The sequence below is a fragment of the Alligator mississippiensis genome, chromosome 6 (genome assembly GCF_030867095.1).
Source record: "Alligator mississippiensis isolate rAllMis1 chromosome 6, rAllMis1, whole genome shotgun sequence".
Classification (NCBI taxonomy): domain Eukaryota; kingdom Metazoa; phylum Chordata; order Crocodylia; family Alligatoridae; genus Alligator; species Alligator mississippiensis.
This window is the reverse complement of record NC_081829.1, coordinates 3,505,433-3,525,824: the sequence shown is the minus strand read 5'-3', so window position 1 is coordinate 3,525,824 and position 20,392 is coordinate 3,505,433. Positions and strand designations below refer to the sequence as shown.

General features: G+C 50.9%; 1 protein-coding gene and 2 long non-coding RNA genes across 3 annotated transcripts in view; 2 read left to right on the top strand and 1 right to left on the bottom strand.

The window, feature by feature from the left end:
• The first annotated feature begins 1,968 nt into the window (after positions 1-1,968).
• LOC132251114 (uncharacterized) lies at positions 1,969-14,222 on the top strand. The gene is made up of 2 exons (XR_009462916.1): positions 1,969-9,117; positions 9,481-14,222. It is a non-coding gene; the product is annotated as an uncharacterized LOC132251114 (long non-coding RNA).
• Positions 10,003-17,748, bottom strand: LOC132251115 (uncharacterized). The gene is made up of 2 exons (XR_009462917.1): positions 16,170-17,748; positions 10,003-13,421 (listed from the first exon to the last, which is right to left on the bottom strand). It is a non-coding gene; the product is annotated as an uncharacterized LOC132251115 (long non-coding RNA).
• Positions 17,749-18,022: 274 nt separating this feature from the next.
• The window catches only part of MAN1C1 (mannosidase alpha class 1C member 1), a 71,606-nt gene continuing 69,236 nt past the window's right edge, over positions 18,023-20,392 (top strand). Inside the window, exon 1 of the mRNA XM_059729521.1 lies at positions 18,023-18,683. Within this exon, the coding sequence (XP_059585504.1) occupies positions 18,210-18,683 (474 nt within the window). The 5' untranslated portion in view covers positions 18,023-18,209. The remainder of the gene's footprint in view (positions 18,684-20,392) is intronic.

The window sequence follows — 20,392 nt, the reverse complement described above, 5'->3', positions numbered from 1 at the left end:
GATCGAGAATGTAGGTCCAATAAATATAAGGCCCACACTAATGCGATTTTGAACTGGAAATCTTGCGTGTGTATTTAAAATGGGTAGGGATTTGCTCTTATGTTCTTGGGCTCTTGCATCTCCTCAGTGCTGTGTAGCGTGCGCTAGATCCATTGTCACTCATGTCCTCCCGGAGAAGTGCCTGCATTTGGGGGGTCATGTGTCTTCCAAGAATAGTTTGCAAATTGCTGGGGAACGTGATGTGCTTTAGAAATGCAAAACACGGCGTCTAGCTCCATCCGCACATAAACAGGATCTCGCTAACAAGTGGTTGTAGTTCATTAAGGTCAGTACAAAACAGGATGTTTACAAAATAATAAAGTATGTATTTTTAAAGGATTACATGATGATTGCATCAATAGAAAAGCCTGCCTGAAAACACTGTGGTTTCAAGGATTCCGAGGTTTTCAGTGTCGTTGCAGTCTGAAAGACTCCAGACACGTGCTGTTATAAAAGCCATGTATATTGTCTGTCGGTGACTTACAGATCCAATGGGTGGGGTTCACAAGTGGAAAAAAATAGGTGGGGAGAGGGGGCTGGAAAAAAAGGCAATGTGAATGATGCAAAAAATCTGTCAGACCTGCAGATCAGGCTAGAGGATGAAAAGCACTCTCTTTCCTTTATGGCTCACATAGCATCACCTTTTAATAAAGATTCTATAACAGGAACCTATAATTTTGTAGGTGATGTACGAGCTGGAATATATTCCAGCTCACTGTCTCGTGGCTTTATTAATTCGACAGGCCAAGCAGAAATATGGAATAATTTGCAAAACATGAGCACCTAAGACTGAATAACTGCCATGGGGAGGTCCAATATCCAAGGGCGCTGTTTCAGTCATTCTCCCCCATCCCCACCCTCATCGTAACAGTTTAACAGGAGAGGATACAGATTTCATCATTTTTCAGCTGGAACGTTTTAGATTCAAAGCCTCCTTCTAGGACCAAAGCCACACCTCTCTAGAAGAGCCAGCCACTCAATTAATCGATAAGTAAGTAAACTCCAGGAGCAACTGCTTTCTACACCCGCTTTAGCTTATCTGTTACTCTACTTGAATGTCCTAGGACAGTGAAATGGGTCTTTGCTTCTGTACCTGATTTTCTTCAAGAGCATTTCATTTATTGAATGGGTGTTGAAATAATGTGCTGGATTTGACAGTGCTCCTCAACCCTGTAAGCCGGGAACTAGAAATGCATGTGAGCAGAATTGATTCTCCATATTTGAATATGGTCGGCACACGGAGGTTAAATCTCCAGTGGTTAGGGGCAAAGCAAGCATATGCAAAGAGACCATTAATGCACGGTTTTGCATCTTAGCCAAGAGACCGCTACAATGGTGCAGTGTCCCTTGGCATTATATTGAGCTAGTGGCTCAATATGGACACTGGAGGAAGAGTGCCATGTGCTGAATCGCTGCTTTATGGTCTTCCATCCAAGTATTGACCTGCTTGATCCAGCTAAATGTATGCGATGTAACGGGGTCATAGAAAAAGGTATTGGTGAAATACTTCAGACACATTGAATGAATAATGGGACCAACGTCAATGTTATGGTTATTATAAAGGAAGCTTGGCTAGCCCTGTTGATTTTGTTTCATAGATAGTTTCCCCCTGCCATTTACTGTCTTCATCTCTCCCCCATTCTATTTTTCATGCTTTCAAAATGAGAACAAAATCTCTAGAGATCATGGGATAAAAACAAATTGGCATGGACTCAATCAGATCTCTCTGGTTGCAAGCCTTTGCTAGGGTCTTTAGACATATTGTGTAGGAAGGTTCAGTGCTGCTCAGCTCAGTCAGCTCTTTTAATCCCGTACCTGACACAGAAGCAGCAGACGATAAAGACAGCTGTAAATAAGTTGAAGAATATTGCTTACTCAATGTGAATCCAGAGTATGAAACACATGTTTTCCATCTGGCTAGCCAAAAGCTGGCAAAAACTATAGCTGTTGGGTGATTTGGGTGACTGCTACAGTCACGTGACTGTGGCCCAATGCAGAACCGGAAGCATTGCAAAATTGCCTAAGTCCTACACCCCTGCATGTTGGGGCCAGTGCCACGTGGCTGTGCGGTGTCCACAAAAGAGTTAATCGGCGTATGTTTGCAATGATGTGATGTCACTGTTGGAGATAACAGGACTGGATCAGTGAACCAAAAGGTCTGCAGCAGTCCCGCAACATGTTTCTGCCTCTCTCCCCCCCGCCCCATGATCAACCAATGAGAGTCTATTCTGATGATGTAACCAATATAATTTGATACCCTCCCCGGGGCACGTGGGGGTGGGGTCCTGGTTAGCTAGTTCCACCAAAACTTTTTCCCTCTATAGTTTGCTTTTGCATTTTTAATTAAGTGCGGTTCAATCAATCCCTTGTAAACAGTTTTATTTGCTTACTTTGAGGCCTTTGATCCAAATACCGCATTGCACCAGGGCATTTTGGGAAAGAATAGATGTGGCCAGAGCCCTGGGAACATGTTGATTTTGGGCAAGATGAATCAAGTCACGACTGTCGCGTGACTTCTAAATGCTGCTTCATAATCAGAAACAGAAGGTTAGTTATGGTAGTAATTGCTCATCTAAATATTGACTAGCCTGATGCCGCTCAGCTTACGTCTTGTGTATTGGGAGACATCCAGAAAGGCTTTGGGAATTGTTACAATAATAGGGTAATAATAATATGCAACTGTAAGAGAGTTTATGGCTGCGTAATGAAAATAAATGCTGAAAGGGCCCCTTATGACCATCTAAGTTGACCTCCAGCATAACGACAGGCCAGCTGGCCTCACCTAGTCATCACTGCTTCTGCGTGAGCTGCAGTAGACCTCTCAGAAAGAAAGCCAGCTTGCAAAGCCTTCAAGTAAAGGACTATCCAATACGTCTGAAAGATCAGCCTCCCAGTGTCTGTGGCAAAATATTTCTTATTCTCCAGCAGTTTGGTTCTCAATGCCAAGCAAAGGTTGGTTTCAAAGGGTGAAGAGGAGGATGGACTCTCCGAATGCTGGAGGAATAGTCTTGTTTTCTTTACCTGTAAATCTGCATCCTTCAACTTGCCAGCTGAGTGTCTGCTTCCTTCCACCGGCTTCCCAGCAGTGCCTGTCCAAGCGCTGGAATTCCTCTCCTTTTGGTCTCAAGTTCATGGTGCCAGAGCCACAATCGTGTTACGGGCTTCAAAGGACCAAGTCCTAGGCAGGAAGCTGATTTGGAAGGTGGCTGTGGCATTCTGTACCTACCTTTACAAGGCAGTAAAGGGTGAGCAAAATTTGCTTTGACAGGTATATTAAGTCTTGCAGCTTTTCAAAGGCTTCCTCTGATCCAGCATGACATGCCTGGATGCTGGTACTCGGAGCTGGCCTGTGCAGTTTGTCAGAAGGGCAGGAGCGGGCAGTGCAAACTGTGAGGAGTCACACTGCGAGCTTGTCTGGCTGTCTTGCATGCTGAATAATGGCTATATGTGCAGTCCACCCGCAGCTACTGTTTTCCACAGCATACAACCCAAAGGCTGCCCTTGAGGGTTATCGTGAACCCCAGAGCCAGCGTCAAAGCGATAGCTGGAGAAACCATTTGACAAATTGAAGCAGGCACAAAACAATCCCCTTCCAAGATCAAAGTAAGTGACACTGCTTTTCCTTTAACACCAGGCAGGAAAATTAGCAGCTACACCCTCCCTTCAATGGGAGCCAACCTCCATGAAGAAGTTAAAAGTGGAAAGGTTCAGTGATTGACACATAGGGTCAGTGAAGTTACGCTGGGAACAAATCTGTTGTTACTGGTGTTTCCCCGTTTTTCAGTTGAACCTCAGCTGAATGCAAGGAGGCATAAAACCTGAAAAAAAATAATGACAATTCCAAACACCTAAAGGACTGCATTTATCTCCTGGCTTCTAACTCTGGATTTTTTTTCTTTTAAAGCTAGCAAGGAAAGATGCCATATTGAATTGCTAGTGTGTATTTTTTTTAAATAGCTGAATTGAATCATTGCTTTCTCATGCAGGGCACCTGGGCTGTTTTGTATTTTAATTCCATGTTTGTAATTACTCCGGTTCAGGTTTTCTATTTTACACCCTGGTGATTTAGTCTCAGCCTCCTTTTAATCTGTATGCAGCATGCATGAGTGATGTGTAGCCCAAGAGATGTCTGTATTTAAAAATGTACTCTAATATACCCCTGTGTTAAGGGCAGAAGTATGAATTCCTCTCCTCAGCAGCCTGGGCATTAGGGCTGCCTGTAGGGTGATCAGACGTGTATGTGTGTCTATATGTGTCTATATATTGCATCCTTACAAAGGAGCTGTTTCTAATGAGCAGGAATTCATGGAAGCTTTTCTCTTCCCCCTGCAAATTAGGTACAGTACCATTCAGCTTACAAGCTTTGGGTGGGGATGGGAAAGAGAAGTGTCCCATGCAGTTTAATTGGATCCATCTGCCAAGTTTTGCAAGATTTTCTCATTCCATGGGACCTTTTCTAGAAGGGGTGTGAAGTGATTAGGATTATGAATGTGACCCTGTGACTCCTGCTAAAGAAAAGTATTTTACTGATTGATAGCAGCTGAGCACTGTGCATTTTCCCTATTCTAAAGTGGCACCGACCAGTTTGATGATGGACTCCAGCTGGTATATGGAGTTGATGGGAGACCTGGGAGGAGAACCCTGATGTCCTAGCCCCAGTGTCCTGATCTAACCATTAGTTAACATAGCTCTCCCAGAAAAGCCCCTTGGTGGAGATGGAGCTTTTTTAGCAGCAAATGGCTTTCTTGTGCCAGTGAAGTTAAAGCACCTCCTTGAACGATACAAGCTGTGGCAAAAAAAAGTTTTCTGCCTGTATTAGTCTTACCTGTATGGGCTGCGAGAGGGTGCCTCACAGCTCTGCCAGCTTGAATCCTGGAAATACCATCACAGAAAACAGAAAAGGGAGGAATCTCGAGAGGTCCTCCAGTGCCCCACCCCCAGCCCGAGGCAAAATCAACTAAGCCTCAGCTATTTGGGACAGATGTTTTTCTATCTTGCTCTTATTAAACCTCCAGTGATGGAGATTCCCCAGGTTCCCTAAGGAGTCTGTACAATACTGAACAATCCTTACCAATGCATGTCTAACTTGCATCTTCTTTCTTACAGTCCAAGCCCAAGGTGACTGCGCTCAGTGCACATGGGGAACAGACCGTATGGACTCGGAAAAAGTTTTATAACCTTTCTGTTTTCAGGGTCCCTTTCTTTGGGGCGGGTGGGGAGGGGATTCCAAACTGCTATTCAACATAACTAAGCCAGGAAAACCTCATCACGTGGGGCAGACTATCACGTGGAGCAATGTCACAGTAACTTAGCCCTGTTCCGTGGAAGAGTAGGCTACCACGGGTTAGCTATCTCTTATTGCAGGCTGAGAGTGGGCAGACAAACAGGTCAGCTGCTCTGCAGTATGTCTTTACACCTTTTAACTTGCTGTAACTCATTTGTCCATAACCTGAGTCCTGCGTGAGCAAGCTGCTCCAGGAACTTCTGCTCGGAGTTTCTCCAGATTTACGACAGCATATGTAAGAGCTGCTTCTGATCTTTGTTTTCCCACTTGTTGAGTGGTGAACAGATTTACAACAGTGTTTCATTTGGCCCCTGAGAAGTTTGGAGATTGTGTGGGGGTAAATGAAGTGTGTGGCTGGTGGTTTATTTTACATCCTTCTGCTGCTTTGTTGTCCAATCCTGTCCCCTTGCAACCTGCTGGGGGGTAAGGTACGTTCCTTTTGTACTCGCTGGGTGCATCGACATGAGACAATTACTGTGAAGTTGACTAACTGGCTCCGCAGTAAAACGTCACCATCTACATATGCAGTGCTACTAGGATGGAGTTAACTAATTAACCCTGTTGTAGGATAGTACTGCCAGACACAAGTACTATCCTACAGTAGAGTTATTTACTTCACCGCAAGGCAGGTGTAGATGCTGACGGGGCTGGCTGGGACATGAGGGTGTGTCCCCACCTGATCTTGTATAGGCGCTCTCTGGTGGCCTTCGAGCGCTCACTCGGCTCCAGCTGAGGGGCGTGTCCCTGGGACCTAGGTGTTAGGTCGCGTTCCACTCTGAGGGAGACCCTGACACTCGTCTGCCATGACTTGGTCTTCTTTTCTTCAGTTGTGAGGCTCCTTCTCATGGATTCTCAGGGACTGGGTACTACCCGCTGTAGGAGTTCTTGGGCATCCACCTCCCCTACACCCCACCCATGCGCCAGCCCTCAGGATCTCTGGATGTTGGGTTGCCGGCCTGTCCCCTGTGATGTCCTCATCTGTCTCTTTATCACCTTGTCCGTCCCTGGATGACTTGCCTGCACTGGATGACCGCAAGGCGTGAGATCGTCTTTATCCTTGCACCTGAACTTCCTCTGAGGCTCCTGCAAATCGATCTCTCTTTATGACCCTGGACCCATGGAGAGTCTTTCCCTGGTCACAACTCTGAGTGCCCTCCAAAATAAAGTGAAACAAAGAAAGAAATAACTAAAGGATCAGGGTGCGGGTCTCTGCCCACCCCATTCACAGGTCCAACATCTGTGGTCCTTCCAATCCCTCGATGCCGTCCCTCTTTGTCCCCGTTGTCCTGCCAAGCTGGGTGTGAGCCTTCTCAACGTAGCTGAGACCCCTCCAGAGGGTCTCTGTCCTGCCCCTTCCAGAGCTGCCCATCTTCTTGAGATGCAGCCTGGGGAATAGCTTCACCCTCGGGCATCCTTGCTGTCTCCCCAGCCATTTCTCTGCCGCCGGCTTTTGAATTCACTGGGCAGCGTTTTTTTCTGATGTCATCTGCCAGTGGTGCCGCTAGCCGGCAATAAAAGCAGCTGATGAACTGTGCCGGCAGCCCTTCTCAGCACAACTCTCTTTTTTCTGTGGGTGGTAAGTATGCCCTCTTTTCTGGGCTTTCTCTTTTCCTGGGTGGGTTGACCCTGCCTCGGGTCCTGCCCTGGGACAGGGTGCTTCAGTGGGGAGGCTGCCTGCTGACTAGCCCTACACTGAAGCACCCTTGTGCCCCAGCCAGCCCCTTCACGGCAGGTTGAGCTGGGTAGGAGCAGCCCCAGGTTGGCAGGATGACCCCTTGGGGCCCCTGCTAGGCAGAGCTGCTCCACTCCGGTTCACCCTGTCGCGTTCAATACCGACAAGTGCAGGTACTGCACTTGGGCAGTAAGAACCAGCAGCATACCTATAGGCTGAGGAACTCCTTTCTCGAAAGCACAGTGGCAGAAAGAGATCTTGGAGTCATTATTGATTCCAAAATGAACATGGGCCGCCAATGTGAAGACGCGGTCACTAAGGCCAACCGCAACTTGTCATGCATCCACAGATGTATCACAAGCAGGGCCAAGGAGGTGATCCTCCCCCTCTATGTGACACTGGTCAGGCCACAGCTGGAGTACTGCATCCACTTTAGGAGAGATGTGGCCAGCATCAAGGGGATCCAGAGGAGAGCCCCTCACATGATCCGGGGACAGCAGGGCAGATCCTATGAGGAGAGGCTGTGGGACCTGAACCTGTTCAGCCTTCACAAGAGAAGGCTGAGAGGGGACCTGGTGGCTGTCTATAAACTTACTAGGGGGGACCCCTGTTCCCCTGACCACCTCCCAGAGTAACAAGGAATAACTGCCGTAAGTTGTTTGAGAGTAGATTCAGGCAGGACGTTAGAAGGCACTATTTCACAGTCAGGGCAGCTAGGATCTGGAACCAACTTCCAAGGGAAGTGGTGCTGGCTCCTACCTTGGGGGTCTTTACGAGGAGGCTTGACAGTTACCTAGCTGGGGTCATATGAGCCCAGTATTCTCTCCTGCCCAGGGCAGGGGGTTGGACTTGAAGATCTACTTAGGTCCCTCCAACCCTACATCTATGAACATGCTGCAGTCCCAGACACATATGCAAACTTGGTGCCCAAGAACAATAAACTCCGGCGTGAACTGCACCAGAGTCTATTCGGCTGCATTAAGTGCACATGTAGATGTGCCCACTGAATGCCAAATCGGTGCTGATTACACTACTCTTCCCTAGAGAGTGGTAGTTCACTGCATTAGCCTGAAGTTTGGCACAAAAAGGGGGTGGGGTGGCACCTTATAAACTAACTCATTCAGAGGCACGAGCTTTCAGAGGCTGCAGCCTACTTCGTCAGATGCTATGAATGGACTTGCTACTCTGCCATATCGGCCTGTTCACGGCCACGTAAAAATGCATGTTGTGGCTTAGAGACATACATGAGCATTTGCACCCAGCACTTTATCCACTACTGAAGTGTGGCCACCTCTGGGGTGAAGCATGGCAGTCGTTCAGCAGCATGCCGCAATAGTGACACTGTTCAGGACGGGAAGCAAAGGCTATTGTACCTCTCAAGAACTAGAGGGGGAAAAGAAGTGCTGCAGACAGCACGGGATTTGGCTGCTGTGCTGGTAGCCCAGACTACCAAGAGCTGACTTTTAAAAAGACCTTTTTAAATAGGAAACATTTTTTTTTAATTGCATGAAATAAAACTTGGACGCCAACATGTGCAGCTGTGGGAAAAAAAATGTTTCTCTTTTGTGTCTTTGGCTATGATTCACCTCGCTCATTATAAATGTTAAGTAGTATTTTTTTTGTCTGGTTCTACTCATCTGACACAGGAAATTGCACCCTGGAAATGTGAACTCTGCACTGTCTCGCTCCCACTGTATTGGTTAATGCCTGTAGAGGGAAAAGGGTAATTCCCTCATTTGGCAAAGCAATGTATAGCAAAGTGCTTCAACACCTTTTACTCCCCTCTGTAGGGAACAGAAATATATTTAGCTGCTGAAGCATCTTCCCTGCTAACCTTCTCTCTCCCCATTTTTTCCCCCCATGCACTTTTGGCCTCAACTGAAACCACTTTAAATTCTGCTTACATTGGAAGTCTCTGGGTAAAGTGCTCGCTGCGCTCCAGCTTACAGTACCCACACGGAGCATTTGAGACATTTATCCTAATCAATATTCTGGCAGTTTGAGATCACTAACGAACATGGTTGATGTCATCTGAGCCAGGCCTCCCAAATACTCTGGAACCTGTATATTAATCTTCACGTAATTGCCCACAGGCACCTGCTGACCGACATGGCCCTGCAGAGTAAGTTACTGTAAAGTTGACAAATGATTTTAACGGCGCCTTAGTGGTCACCTGAGGATGGGCAATGTGCAGTACTGTAACCTGGTATTTCCATTGCACTGTGTGGTTTAAATGACTTTAACTCTTTGGAAGCGCTGCATTTTCCCCGTAATGGAAATACTTAAGTTATCCCTTTTGAATGCCCCGAGGTACCTTTATTTCTCTTGGCGTTGCTTGTAGCAGTCTAGTTCAAAGCCATTAAAGCATGAGGGAAATGAGCTTTGCGGTTGAGGGGGGGGAGGGGGATCTTTCTGCTCTGGATGATGGATCTTTTTGCATTAGAAAGGTGGAGGGCCAGTAATGATGACGATTTTTCATTTACAGACTTTAGTGCCTTTCCTGCTAAGGGAATCATCAGCATCCTTCTCTGGGCTGGTTCAAGCATCCCTTTCCTCAGCTGTAATGGCCCCAGGAGACATCAACCAAGGCTGAGGTTCTGGCCCACTGACTTCACTGGGGAACCTCTCCTTTTGCTCTGGTTAGGATCAAACATGCAGACAGCAACATTAACTTCTTCGATATATGGGGGTCAATCCTTGTCCCATGGGACAGCCTTTGGCTATTGACTCTAGTAGAATCCGGATGCAATCCAAGGTGTTCAGATTCAGTTGTCTCTTGCTGGAAAACTAAGGCTACCTGAACTGCAAAGAACATATTAACGTGTCTTTTGGGTTTTTTTTAAAAGAGCCCTCTAAAATATGCAAGCAATTTGCTTCAATTTCTAGCTTCATGCACTAAACATCATTGAAATCTATCCCCAGTAGGGGCGCCCTCTTTACGATCAGTACTGGAGTGGTTAACATTTCTATGGAAGCCATGATGAAACTGCATATTAAATAACAGAAGTGATAGTTCGGAGTGTGCATTTATTTGGAAGAGATCACAGCTTGTGGGGCAGACATAAACCGTAAGCCCTGTGAGGCAGGTAGTGAAAACGCGTCACCGTTTTTCATCTTCAGCCAAAACACGGAGCAGAACTGACGGGATTTTTTCCAGTCTGTGGACAATGAAAGGAGAATATTTTTCCTTCACGTTCCCACTTGAGGACTGACATTCTTCCTGGCAGTTAACAGAGTTATATGTGACTTGCTGTCCTGCCTTGAAGTCCTACTCTTAGAAGTCGGTGAAAGAAGGGCACATTGATATGATGGAAGACGATCGGGCCGAGTATGAAATCCACATCTGCTTCTTTCACAACGTCCTCAAAATGACCGTTCCTTAGAAGAGGGCTGCATGCAAAGATTGGCTAAGGCAGATGAAGGATTTGTGCTGACAGCGTATTGCACAGATCATCAGCAAGTGAGAACAGGAGGAATGGACTCACCACTTGCAAGACTGTTTTAGTGACTAGTTCTCGAATCCTTCCCCGGGGTATCACTCCTGCTGTCCAATGTGGCGACGTCGGTGAATTCTTTGCCATTTCTTTGTCACTGCCAGCTGTTTGTGCAGAGGATAAAAGCTTGGCCTTCCAAGGGCTTTGTAGACATGGCAAAGTTTTATAGCAATCCTGAGACCATCTGCATAGCAAGACTTCCTAGCTGTCACCGAGCTGTACAAGCGGGAACTACCTTGTAGATCAGGACTAGAACGTGTAACCTCCTGCTCCAGAGCGCCTTGAGCTAAACGAGAATTTTGCCTTTGTTGCCGAGTTGTGAGAGGCATTGATTTTTGGTTCACTGACGGAGACAAGCAAATTCACTTTGTGTTGACCTGGAACATTTCTTTCAACTCAAAACAAAATATTTTGTGCTGTTTCTAGGGGCTTATGATTTTTTTAACCTTTTCTCATTGTTCCATTTAGGCAAGTTTTGAAATGAAACCTCATTTCAAAACAGCAAGTTGAAAACGTTGCGTCTTGAAAACTACTTCAACTTCTTCAAATGATTTGGTGGGGCAAAAGCTATTCATCAAATCCAGGAGTTGTGATGTACCTCCGAGTGCATGTTTTGTGGAAATTAAACCATTCATCTGCAAAATCATAATCCTACTTAGCTCTTCTTGTAGGGCCGTCTTGCAGCTTATTTCTGAACCCAGGCAGATGAGAGCAATGCTACATATGCCCACTACTTAATTCATTGCAACATAGGTATTTTCAGTTGACATAAGGGAGCAAACTGCAGCACAAATGTTAAGAGAGCACGCACAGCCAGAGCTGAAGAAAGGATCAGAAGGGAGGAATCCCTGCTTCTCAATCCCAAGTTAAAACCAGAGCTTCGTCCACCTCTACTTTTATCATGCAAAATTGGTCGATGCCAACTTCAGCTAAGCAGGTTTGATTTCCGTATTAGGATTTCAAAATTCATGTTCCCATGAGCTGTATTTCAGTTCAGCTTTTTTTTTCCTGCATAACACTGGAGAAGTGGTATCGCTGAGTTTGGGAAAGAGTTCCAGAAAGCAGCTCCTCTTTCTTCACAGATACCTCCTGTAGCAAGCTGTAAGGCACAGGTGGCATAAGACAGAAACGGCTGGATTGCAGTGCGGCGCCTGTTCCTCACGGTACATGGGAGATGATGCATGCATTGCCCAAGGGATATCAGATGTTATGTTTGGGACAAAAACTTCAGAGCTGGCTAGGAAGTCTGGATGCTTTGCTTGAGATACCTTGAACCTGATTTTCAGAGGTGCTGAGTATCCTACTTCCCCTGCAACTTCAGTCTGTCTGACCCCCAAAAGTTGGATTGAGTGCAGCTCAAAACACCCAAAAATGTTTGCCTCCAGTTTCACTAGTCGTTTCCAAATATGTTGACAGTAGGAATGAAGAAACAGGCAGGCTGCCGTGTGGCTGAACTAGTACAAGGAGAAGGAAAGAGTGCCGTTTTGACGGATTTCCTCCACACAATTCCCCCTGCTGCATATCAGGTTTTGCTTGTTTTTTGTTCTTCTGTTTCCTCTCGCAGGGGTTGTTTGAGCCGTTGACACAAGATAACCTTATCATATTTGCACCAGGCCCCTCGTAAGACATCTTTTTTTCTTCATTTCTACAAAATTGTAGTTTGTAAGTGCTACGGGTGGGGATTTGACAGTGTGCAAGTGTCTGTCTGTTTTGCTGGCAGACAAGCGCCACTTGAATTCTTCCCGAGACTTGTATACCCCCAGACTGGCGTCTAAACTCAGATTACCAGTATCTTCTAGAGAGTGAAAAGCAAGCCAACAGGCTCTTCAAGTCAGAGATTCTGGCCCTCAGTGTACTTCCTTCTGCTCTGTGCAGTCTGCAAGTTTTCAGGCAGGTCCTCAGAAACGAAGTTTCATTTGGTTTGCATGAACTGAAGCTCTGGGCCACTGGTTTTCCCCCGTCTCCACACACAGCACCGCCTGTTTTTTCTCCATTTGGTTGGTTTTTATTTCAGATTAAGAAAAGCAACAGCTAGCAACCAAGTGCAAGCGAGGGAGAGAAAACACCAGCAATTCAGTCCATATTACACGTTATCTGAGCTGATCTCAAATCCCACCTCGCCGCTGCCCTTCGAGACAGGCAAAATGCTTCAGAAATGTAAAGGCACCACACAGAGAGAAAACCAAGTTGCAGCAGTGCTTTAGCTCTGTGAATGCAATGAATGATCAGCCTATTTGTTTTGAGGGACAGCTGTTCAGCTGGAAAGCTGCATCGTGGCTCTGCATGCTAACTGCATTCGGTAACTTAGCTGACATGACTAGGTGTCCTCCTTGCCAAAGTTACTGCACCAGATATCCATCCAGATGCCTCCTGCACTCCCAGCCACAAAAGGCTATGGGAGCCTTGGGGTCACGCTTCTTTCTCAGAGACTGTAGGTGATCTCAGTGTGGTGCAAGGTTTGGGATAGGATTTCAACATTCACCAGCTGGTCCAAACATGGAGATTTCTTTATCAGATCCCCAGCCTGATCAAATTATGGACTCGTGTTAAGGTAACCTTGGATGGATGGGGATACGTATTCCCTCTATAACTAGAGCCCCTTGCATGGGGAAGGTAGGGAGGTAGGGTACAGTCCCTTCTGAAAAATTCCCCTTGGAAAAAACAGCACAAACTGGGAAGAGCCAGCAGCCATCCAGCACAGCGGGAGCCCTCCTTACCCAGCAGGCACTCATCTGCTCATAGGATCAGGCCGCAAAAAGCTGAGCAGCAAATTAGGCTAAGTGCCAGGGTTCTGTGTCAGAAATCTTTTAATGATGTGCTGAAAGATGGCACCTTCTTCTGTCAGCTGTGAGGCTTGTTCTTTTGGAGGCAAAGGACCTTTTTAAACAAGAAGTAGCAATCCTACCAGATTTCAGTTGTCACGATCCATCCTCTGTAACAGATAGCAGCAAAGCATTAGGCATCTGGTTTACGGAGCCTGGTTACCCTGCTTTAAGTATACACTTAGATGTAGTATCCCTGCCATCCACATGAAACAGGACTGTTCTTTACAGTAGCAACCACAGCACAATAAAATCCGTCTGCCAGCTCCACAGCGCTCTTATACCATCTGCCTTATAGCCTCTTCTTGCTATTGTGTTTGGAAATCATAGAGTTGATGCTTCTGGGTGGGGGGTTGTTGGCTACAAACCAGAATGATGCTGCAGCATAAGAGACAGATCCCAACTGCTCCTGCAGCGAGGACTGGGGTGTTTTCCGGAACGAGAGAGAAATTCACTTGTCTTTTAAAGAGGGGCTGGAGGCTTTACAAATAAATGTAATTATCTCAGCAAACTATTTTGCCTCGAGTACTATCCATCACGCCGGAGTTTTCCTTCTCCTATAACTGTAGATATTACCTTCTGTTTTTCTCATGGCCATAAAAAGGTAATTCTCTTCAAATGCTTTCTTCCAGTCCTGCTAAAAATAAGGATCACCCTACCACTGCACCCCCTCTTACAGTAATTATGCTTCTGCCTTATACCTCTATCAATGATCATTGCTCAGGTTTACATGGATTAGGCCCCGACGGAATGACAGCTGTGTGCAGAGGCTGGATTCCCTGTGTTGTTACATGTCCTAAATTGTTTTAGAAATGTAATTAAACATTTATCTTGACGAGAATGCCCTGTCTTTAAAAGAGAGGATATCTTATTTGAACCCAATTAAAAAATAAACCGTCAGCTTTTAAATATTTACCTTGAAGACAATGGCTTGCCTTAAAAAATGCAGACATCAAAACTAAACTGCCCCGGATATCTTAATTGAAGCCAATTAAAAAAACAACCTTCAGCTTTTCTGCTGCTGTTGTATGGAATGGAGTCACCCCAGTTTGGCGTCACTGGTGCTTTATTATGCTTTCTGGTGTTACTTAACCAATGTGGAATACACGGTCACCCAACCTTTTGCGGTCCAGGGAGCCAAATATAAAAAAGTCAAGGAGTCTCTAAGTCAGAGGACGTGGTGTTGTTCCACTGCTGTCTTACCATTTAGGCTGCAACAAAATGAGAGGGACCCTCCACAAGTCACCTGCGGGGGGTTCCCTCAGGGTAGAGGCAATCCCAGTAAGTGAGCTGGTTCCTGGACCTCCTTCCCTGTGAATCCCAGTGCTCTGGTAGTGCCTAGGCCAGGGGTAGGCAAAATGCGGCCTGGGGGCCAGATGTGGCCCGCCAGGCCATTTTATCCGGCCCACAGGGCTCCTAAAAATTTAGTAAATTAATATTTATCTGCCCCGGCTGCCTGTCATGCAGCCCTCGATGGCTTGCCAAAACTCAGTAAGCAGCCCTCCGCCCAAAATAATTGCCTGTCCCTGGCCTAGGCCCTAGGGAATTGTGGCTGAATGACCCAAATGAGAGCAGCTTCCAAGTTGGGCTGGACCAGACCGGTGGAGCTGTAACGGGGTTGCTGGTTCTCTGTTCTTCCCTTCACTCCCTCTCCCGAGCCGTAGGGAAGGTGCTGGGGAAAGAGCCACCTTTGCTAGAACTCCCCTCAGCTCAGAGCCTTTTGACTGCCCGTCCTGCTCTTCCCACGGCCCCCACAACCTGGCAGAGAAGCTAGCAAGGGGGTGGCCAAAGCCTCTCTGCCCTGCGCCCACCAGCCAGGAGCCAGCTGCAGGGCAAGGAAGGGACAGGAGCTCTTTTGAGACCTCACTCCCAAGCTGTTCCTTGGGCTTCCAAGGGAAGAGTCTGAGGCAAGTATGAAGATAGTGAGTGCCCTTGCCTCTTTCCTCATAAAGAGTGGACTAGATGAAAACCTTCTCATGATGATGGTAGTGTGGGAATGATGTGGTAGCCGCAATGGTCCAGGAGTTATATGAAGGGCAAGGATTTCTTAGGTTGATTTTTTTTATTGCACCAGCTGCTGTTGGTCCCAGGTTGGGCTGGAGCAACAGCAAACGAACAAGTACCAGCGAAGGAATGAAAACAGCAGTGATTTCTTCTGCAGCACATGTTATGTGAACTGATTTAAGATGCCACCAATTGCAGTTAGTCCAATAACAAATATATAACTCTAAGAAATCCTTTCCTCTCGTGATGGCAGCCACCAGCACACGGTTTGGACAATAAGGTTAAGCAGGTCACCGTCTTGGCAGCTAGATTCTCCTGAGTTCTGCTTCTAGCAGTGCCCCACTTCGTGACGTTGTCTCAGTGATCCTCACTTATAATATGGGAATAATACCTCTTTTGATTGGGGGAAGAATTTAGGATGGAGCAAGGTATTTGTTTGATGTGATCTTCTATACAAAGGATTTGCATGATGTCTTGTTTCCCTGAAAGCCATGTGAACGTATAAATGAAAAAGCTAGAGACAGTTGTGTTGTTCAGTTCTAAGCTTCTTTCCAGGCAGCACTTAGCCCAAAAGCACGCTCTCAAGTTTTTCTTTGGGGCTCTGGTACCAGTGTTTCTTTAACTGTGCCTCGTGCTCCTTCTTGTCTCCTCCTTACTCGCACCCCCAGCTGCAAAAACCCGTAACGGGAAAACTCCTCCACTCCCTAACTCAATTACTGATGAGTTGTCATGGCCTGTTTTAGGCAGTAGCTTCTATTATTTGAGCCCCCTCATCCTTAAAGGAGCTTGATCGTTACATTAATCCTAAAACAATTATACCACACTAGTAATTATGCCAGCATAGTAATACTTACCTTTCTCACAAAGATGCCATGGTACTTTGAAAGACAAAAAAAGTTTCATAAGGATGAGAAAGAAAGAAACCCTGGTGCTTTAAGAGAAAGCCCAACGGTGACTTATATCCCACACCCTTCTCTGAAATAAATCGTGTTGCTCATTGTCACAGACAAGACCTGGGACTGCTGCTGTGATGCCATGTGGGAATCCCTTTGTTCCGAGCGCTGCCGTTCCCTCGTAACCGCGTAGAAATCTGTCTTTTCTCAAGTTGGGTTGTTTTTTGCTGTTTTGGAAGGAGAAGTTGAGGAGACTCCAGGTGCAGTGATTTCTCTCCAAGCCATTTCTGTCACCCTCAGTCACCACTGAGCATTGCACGCTGAGACGCACCGATCTGCCTGGGGGTAGTTGGGTTCAAAGCAAACCATCGTATTCTTTGCTGAGAGGCAAATGAATCACGGCCCTGCGCTGCGTGCAGGGACCTCATCTTTCCGACATGGCTTGGATTGGGACAGTCCCATCGGAGATTTAGGATGGAGCCCTGGTGGGAATTTCTGCTCGGTAGTGACCACACGGAGCGGCGCGTGCTCGGAGACTCCGTCATCTCCTGAAGGATTCAGAGCCAGGGGGGTGATGCTTGCTGGGCTCAGGGCAAGCTGAAGCATGGCAGGCTGGTGGGCAGACGGCTGCAGGGGGGCGCCCGCCACCCCTCCTCGGTGCTTGGGGCAGGGTGGAGCTCTGCCTCCCAGGAGGGGCCGAACATGGCGGACTGAGAGATGTCGTCCTCTCAGGGCACTTGCGGAGCGATGAAACGGTCCAGGCTGGGAGGCAGCGCGTGCATTTGATGCTCTGGGCGCCGTGCAGCACGAGGGCCAAGCCCTTGGGATGCTGGTGCGGGGGAGCATTGCATGCTGGGAAGGGCCGTACCCCCGGGGACACTGAGTAGGCTGGAATGCTGCCCCTCAGGGATATGCTCTGGGGAGGGTGGAGCATTGCATGCTGGGAAAGGCCTGTACCCCTGGGGCACTCTGGCTAGGGGGAACCAATGCTTGCTGGGAAGGGCCATGTTCTGGCTAGGGGGAGCAGTGCATGCTGGGAAGGACTGCACCCCTAGGGCACTTTGGCTAGGGTGGTGCATTGCATGCTGGGAAGGGCTATACCCCAGGGACAGTGGGTGGAGTGGAATGCCCTGCTGGGCAGGGATGCTCTGGGGAGGGTGGAGCATTGCATGCTGGGAAAGACCATACCCCTGGAGTACTCCAGCTAGGATGGAGCATTGCATGCTGGGAAAGGCCATGCTGTGGCTCGGGGAGCATTGCATGCTGGGAAGGGCCGTACCCCAGGGCCCTCCGGGCCTCGCTGTCCCTCAGGGATGCTCCGGCTAGAGCGAAGCGTTGTTGTACGCTGGGAACGCCATGCACCAGGCACGCTGGGGGAAGCACCGCCCCTTACGAAGCACCGCCCCCTGGAGAGCCAGCGCTCGTCACTGCTGCCCTTCCCTTCACACGCTCCGTTTGAACGCGCCGAGCCCCCTCAGCCAATCACAGCGCAGAGGGGGCACTTCAAACGGCCAATGGAATGCCCGCTCGGGGACAAGCTCCTCCCTCCCCCCCACCGGGCAGTGTGGTAAACAAGTGGGCGGGGCCAGCCGCCTGCCTGACGCCCGGAGCAGCCAATAAGCAGGCGCGCCCCGCGCCGAAGCCCCAATGAGAGGCGAGGAAGGGCGGGACGTTTGTGGAGCGGCGGCCGTTGGGCTCGCGCAACCGTCGGGCGGGGCGGGCCGTTGGGCGAGGGGGCGTGTCGCGCGGCGGGGGGCGGGGCCGGCGGGAGCTGTCGCAGTGAGCGCGGGGCGGCGGCGGCAGCGGCGGGCGCTCCGGGCATGTCACTCCCCGCCTCCACCTCCGCCTCCAGCGCGGGGCGGGCTGCCGCGGGCTGGCTGCGCCTGAGGCGGCCCGGCGCGAAGTTGCGAGCGCGCATGGAGCCGCGGGCGGAGGGGACGGCGCGGCGCGGGGCACGCCCGCCGCACGTGTGAGGAGCCGCCGCCGCGCCCGGCCGTGCCCATGCTGCTGCTGCGGAAGGTGCCGGGCGTGCCGGGCTGGCCGGCGGCGCTGGGGCTGCGGCTGCCGCAGAAGTTCCTTTTCCTGCTCTTCCTCTCGGGCCTGCTCACGCTCTGCTTCGGCGCCCTCTTCCTCCTGCCCGACTCGTCCCGCCTCAAGCGCCTCTTCCTGCCCCGCCGCGGCGCCCCCGCCTCGCCCCCAGCCCCGGCCTCCGCCGCCGCCGCGCTGCCCCGCAGCCCCCCGGCCGAGCCGCGCCATGCCAGCCCCGCCGCCCCGCGCCGCCTGCGGGACAAGCCGCGCGCCCCGCCGCCCGGGGGGGGCGGCAAGCAGCAGCAGCAGCAGGTGCCGCCGGCCACCGCGGGAGCCCCGGCCCGCTTCGACTACGGCCGCTTCCGCCGCAGCCTGCGGCACCCGGTGCGCGGCCGGCGGGGCGCCCAGGAGCCCGAGACCCGCGCCCGCCGCATGAAGATCCGCGAGGTAACCGCTCTGCCGTGGGGTCCCCTCGCCCTGCTGCCCCCCCCCCCCGCTCTGCCGTGGGGTCCCCTCGCCCTGCTGCCCCCCCCCCCGCTCTGCCGTGGGGTCCCCTCGCCCTGCTGCCCCCCCCCCCGCTCTGCCGTGGGGTCCCCTCGCCCTGCTGCCCCCCCCCCCGCTCTGCCGTGGGGTCCCCTCGCCCTGCTGCCCCCCCCGCTCTGCCGTGGGGTCCCCTCGCCCTGCTGCCCCCCCCGCTCTGCCGTGGGGTCCCCTCGCCCTGCTGCCCCCCCCCCGCTCTGCCGTGGGGTCCCCTCGCCCTGCTGCCCCCCCCCCCGCTCTGCCGTGGGGTCCCCTCGCCCTGCTGCCCCCCCCCCCCGCTCTGCCGTGGGGTCCCCTCGCCCTGCTGCCCCCCCCGCTCTGCCGTGGGGTCCCCTCGCCCTGCTGCCCCCCCCCCGCTCTGCCGTGGGGTCCCCTCGCCCTGCTGCCCCCCCCCCGCTCTGCCGTGGGGTCCCCTCGCCCTGCTGCCCCCCCCCCCGCTCTGCCGTGGGGTCCCCTTGCCCTGTTTCCCCCCCCCCGCTCTGCCGTGGGGTCCCCTTGCCCTGTTTCCCCCCCCCTGCTCTGCCGTGGGGTCCCCTTGCCCTGTTTCCCCCCCCCCGCTCTGCCGTGGGGTCCCCTTGCCCTGTTTCCCCCCCCCCGCTCTGCCGTGGGGTCCCCTCGCCCTGCCGCCCCCCCCCCGCTCTGCCGTGGGGTCCCCTTGCCCTGTTTCCCCCCCCCCGCTCTGCCGTGGGGTCCCCTTGCCCTGTTTCCCCCCCCCCGCTCTGCCGTGGGGTCCCCTTGCCCTGTTTCCCCCCCCCCGCTCTGCCGTGGGGTCCCCTTGCCCTGTTTCCCCCCCCCCCGCTCTGCCGTGGGGTCCCCTTGCCCTGTTTCCCCCCCCCTGCTCTGCCGTGGGGTCCCCTTGCCCTGTTTCCCCCCCCCCGCTCTGCCGTGGGGTCCCCTCGCCCTGCCGCTCCCCCCCCGCTCTGCCGTGGGGTCCCCTTGCCCTGCCGCCCCCCCCCCGCTCTGCCGTGGGGTCCCTTTGCCCTGCTGCCCCTTCATCCTCGGTCTTTTCCAGGCCCCCCGATCTCCTTCCCACTCCCTCTTTTATCACCCCCATCACCACTCGGCTTCTCTTCAATAGGGAATTTGGGCGCTCCCCTTTCATGGGGTGGCTTATCCTTTTCCCCCCCACCCTCTGCTGGTCCCACCATCCTGATTTTCATCTTGTCCATGCCCACATCTGTTTTCTCCCCCCCCTCCGGGGTGGACAGTCCTGACTTTTCATCCTGTCTGCGCCCGCATCTGTTTTCTCCCGACCCCGGGTGGAAAGGTGAGGGTAGCTTTAAAAGGATGTGACTGTGGTGAAATTAAGCCAAGAGAAATTTCAGGTTGGGAAAGAGGGAAAACTTCCCGGCGGGGGTCGCATTAAAGTGTGCGGGAGTCTCGGTCACTTGGGACCTCTTAAAAATCTAGATGGGACGAAGCGCTGGAAAACGGTCTGACTCGCGCTGGCCCCTGGAACGGGCTGCATAGGGCTTAATAGAAACGCGCGAGGCAGATGAGGGATGAGGTTGGGGATCCTCTGCACCTATGCATCATGTTGCTGTCTCACTGGTTCAGGACTTGTTACCTAGAAACTGAGGACCGAAGGGTGCCTCCATCATCCACGTCGCCCATGT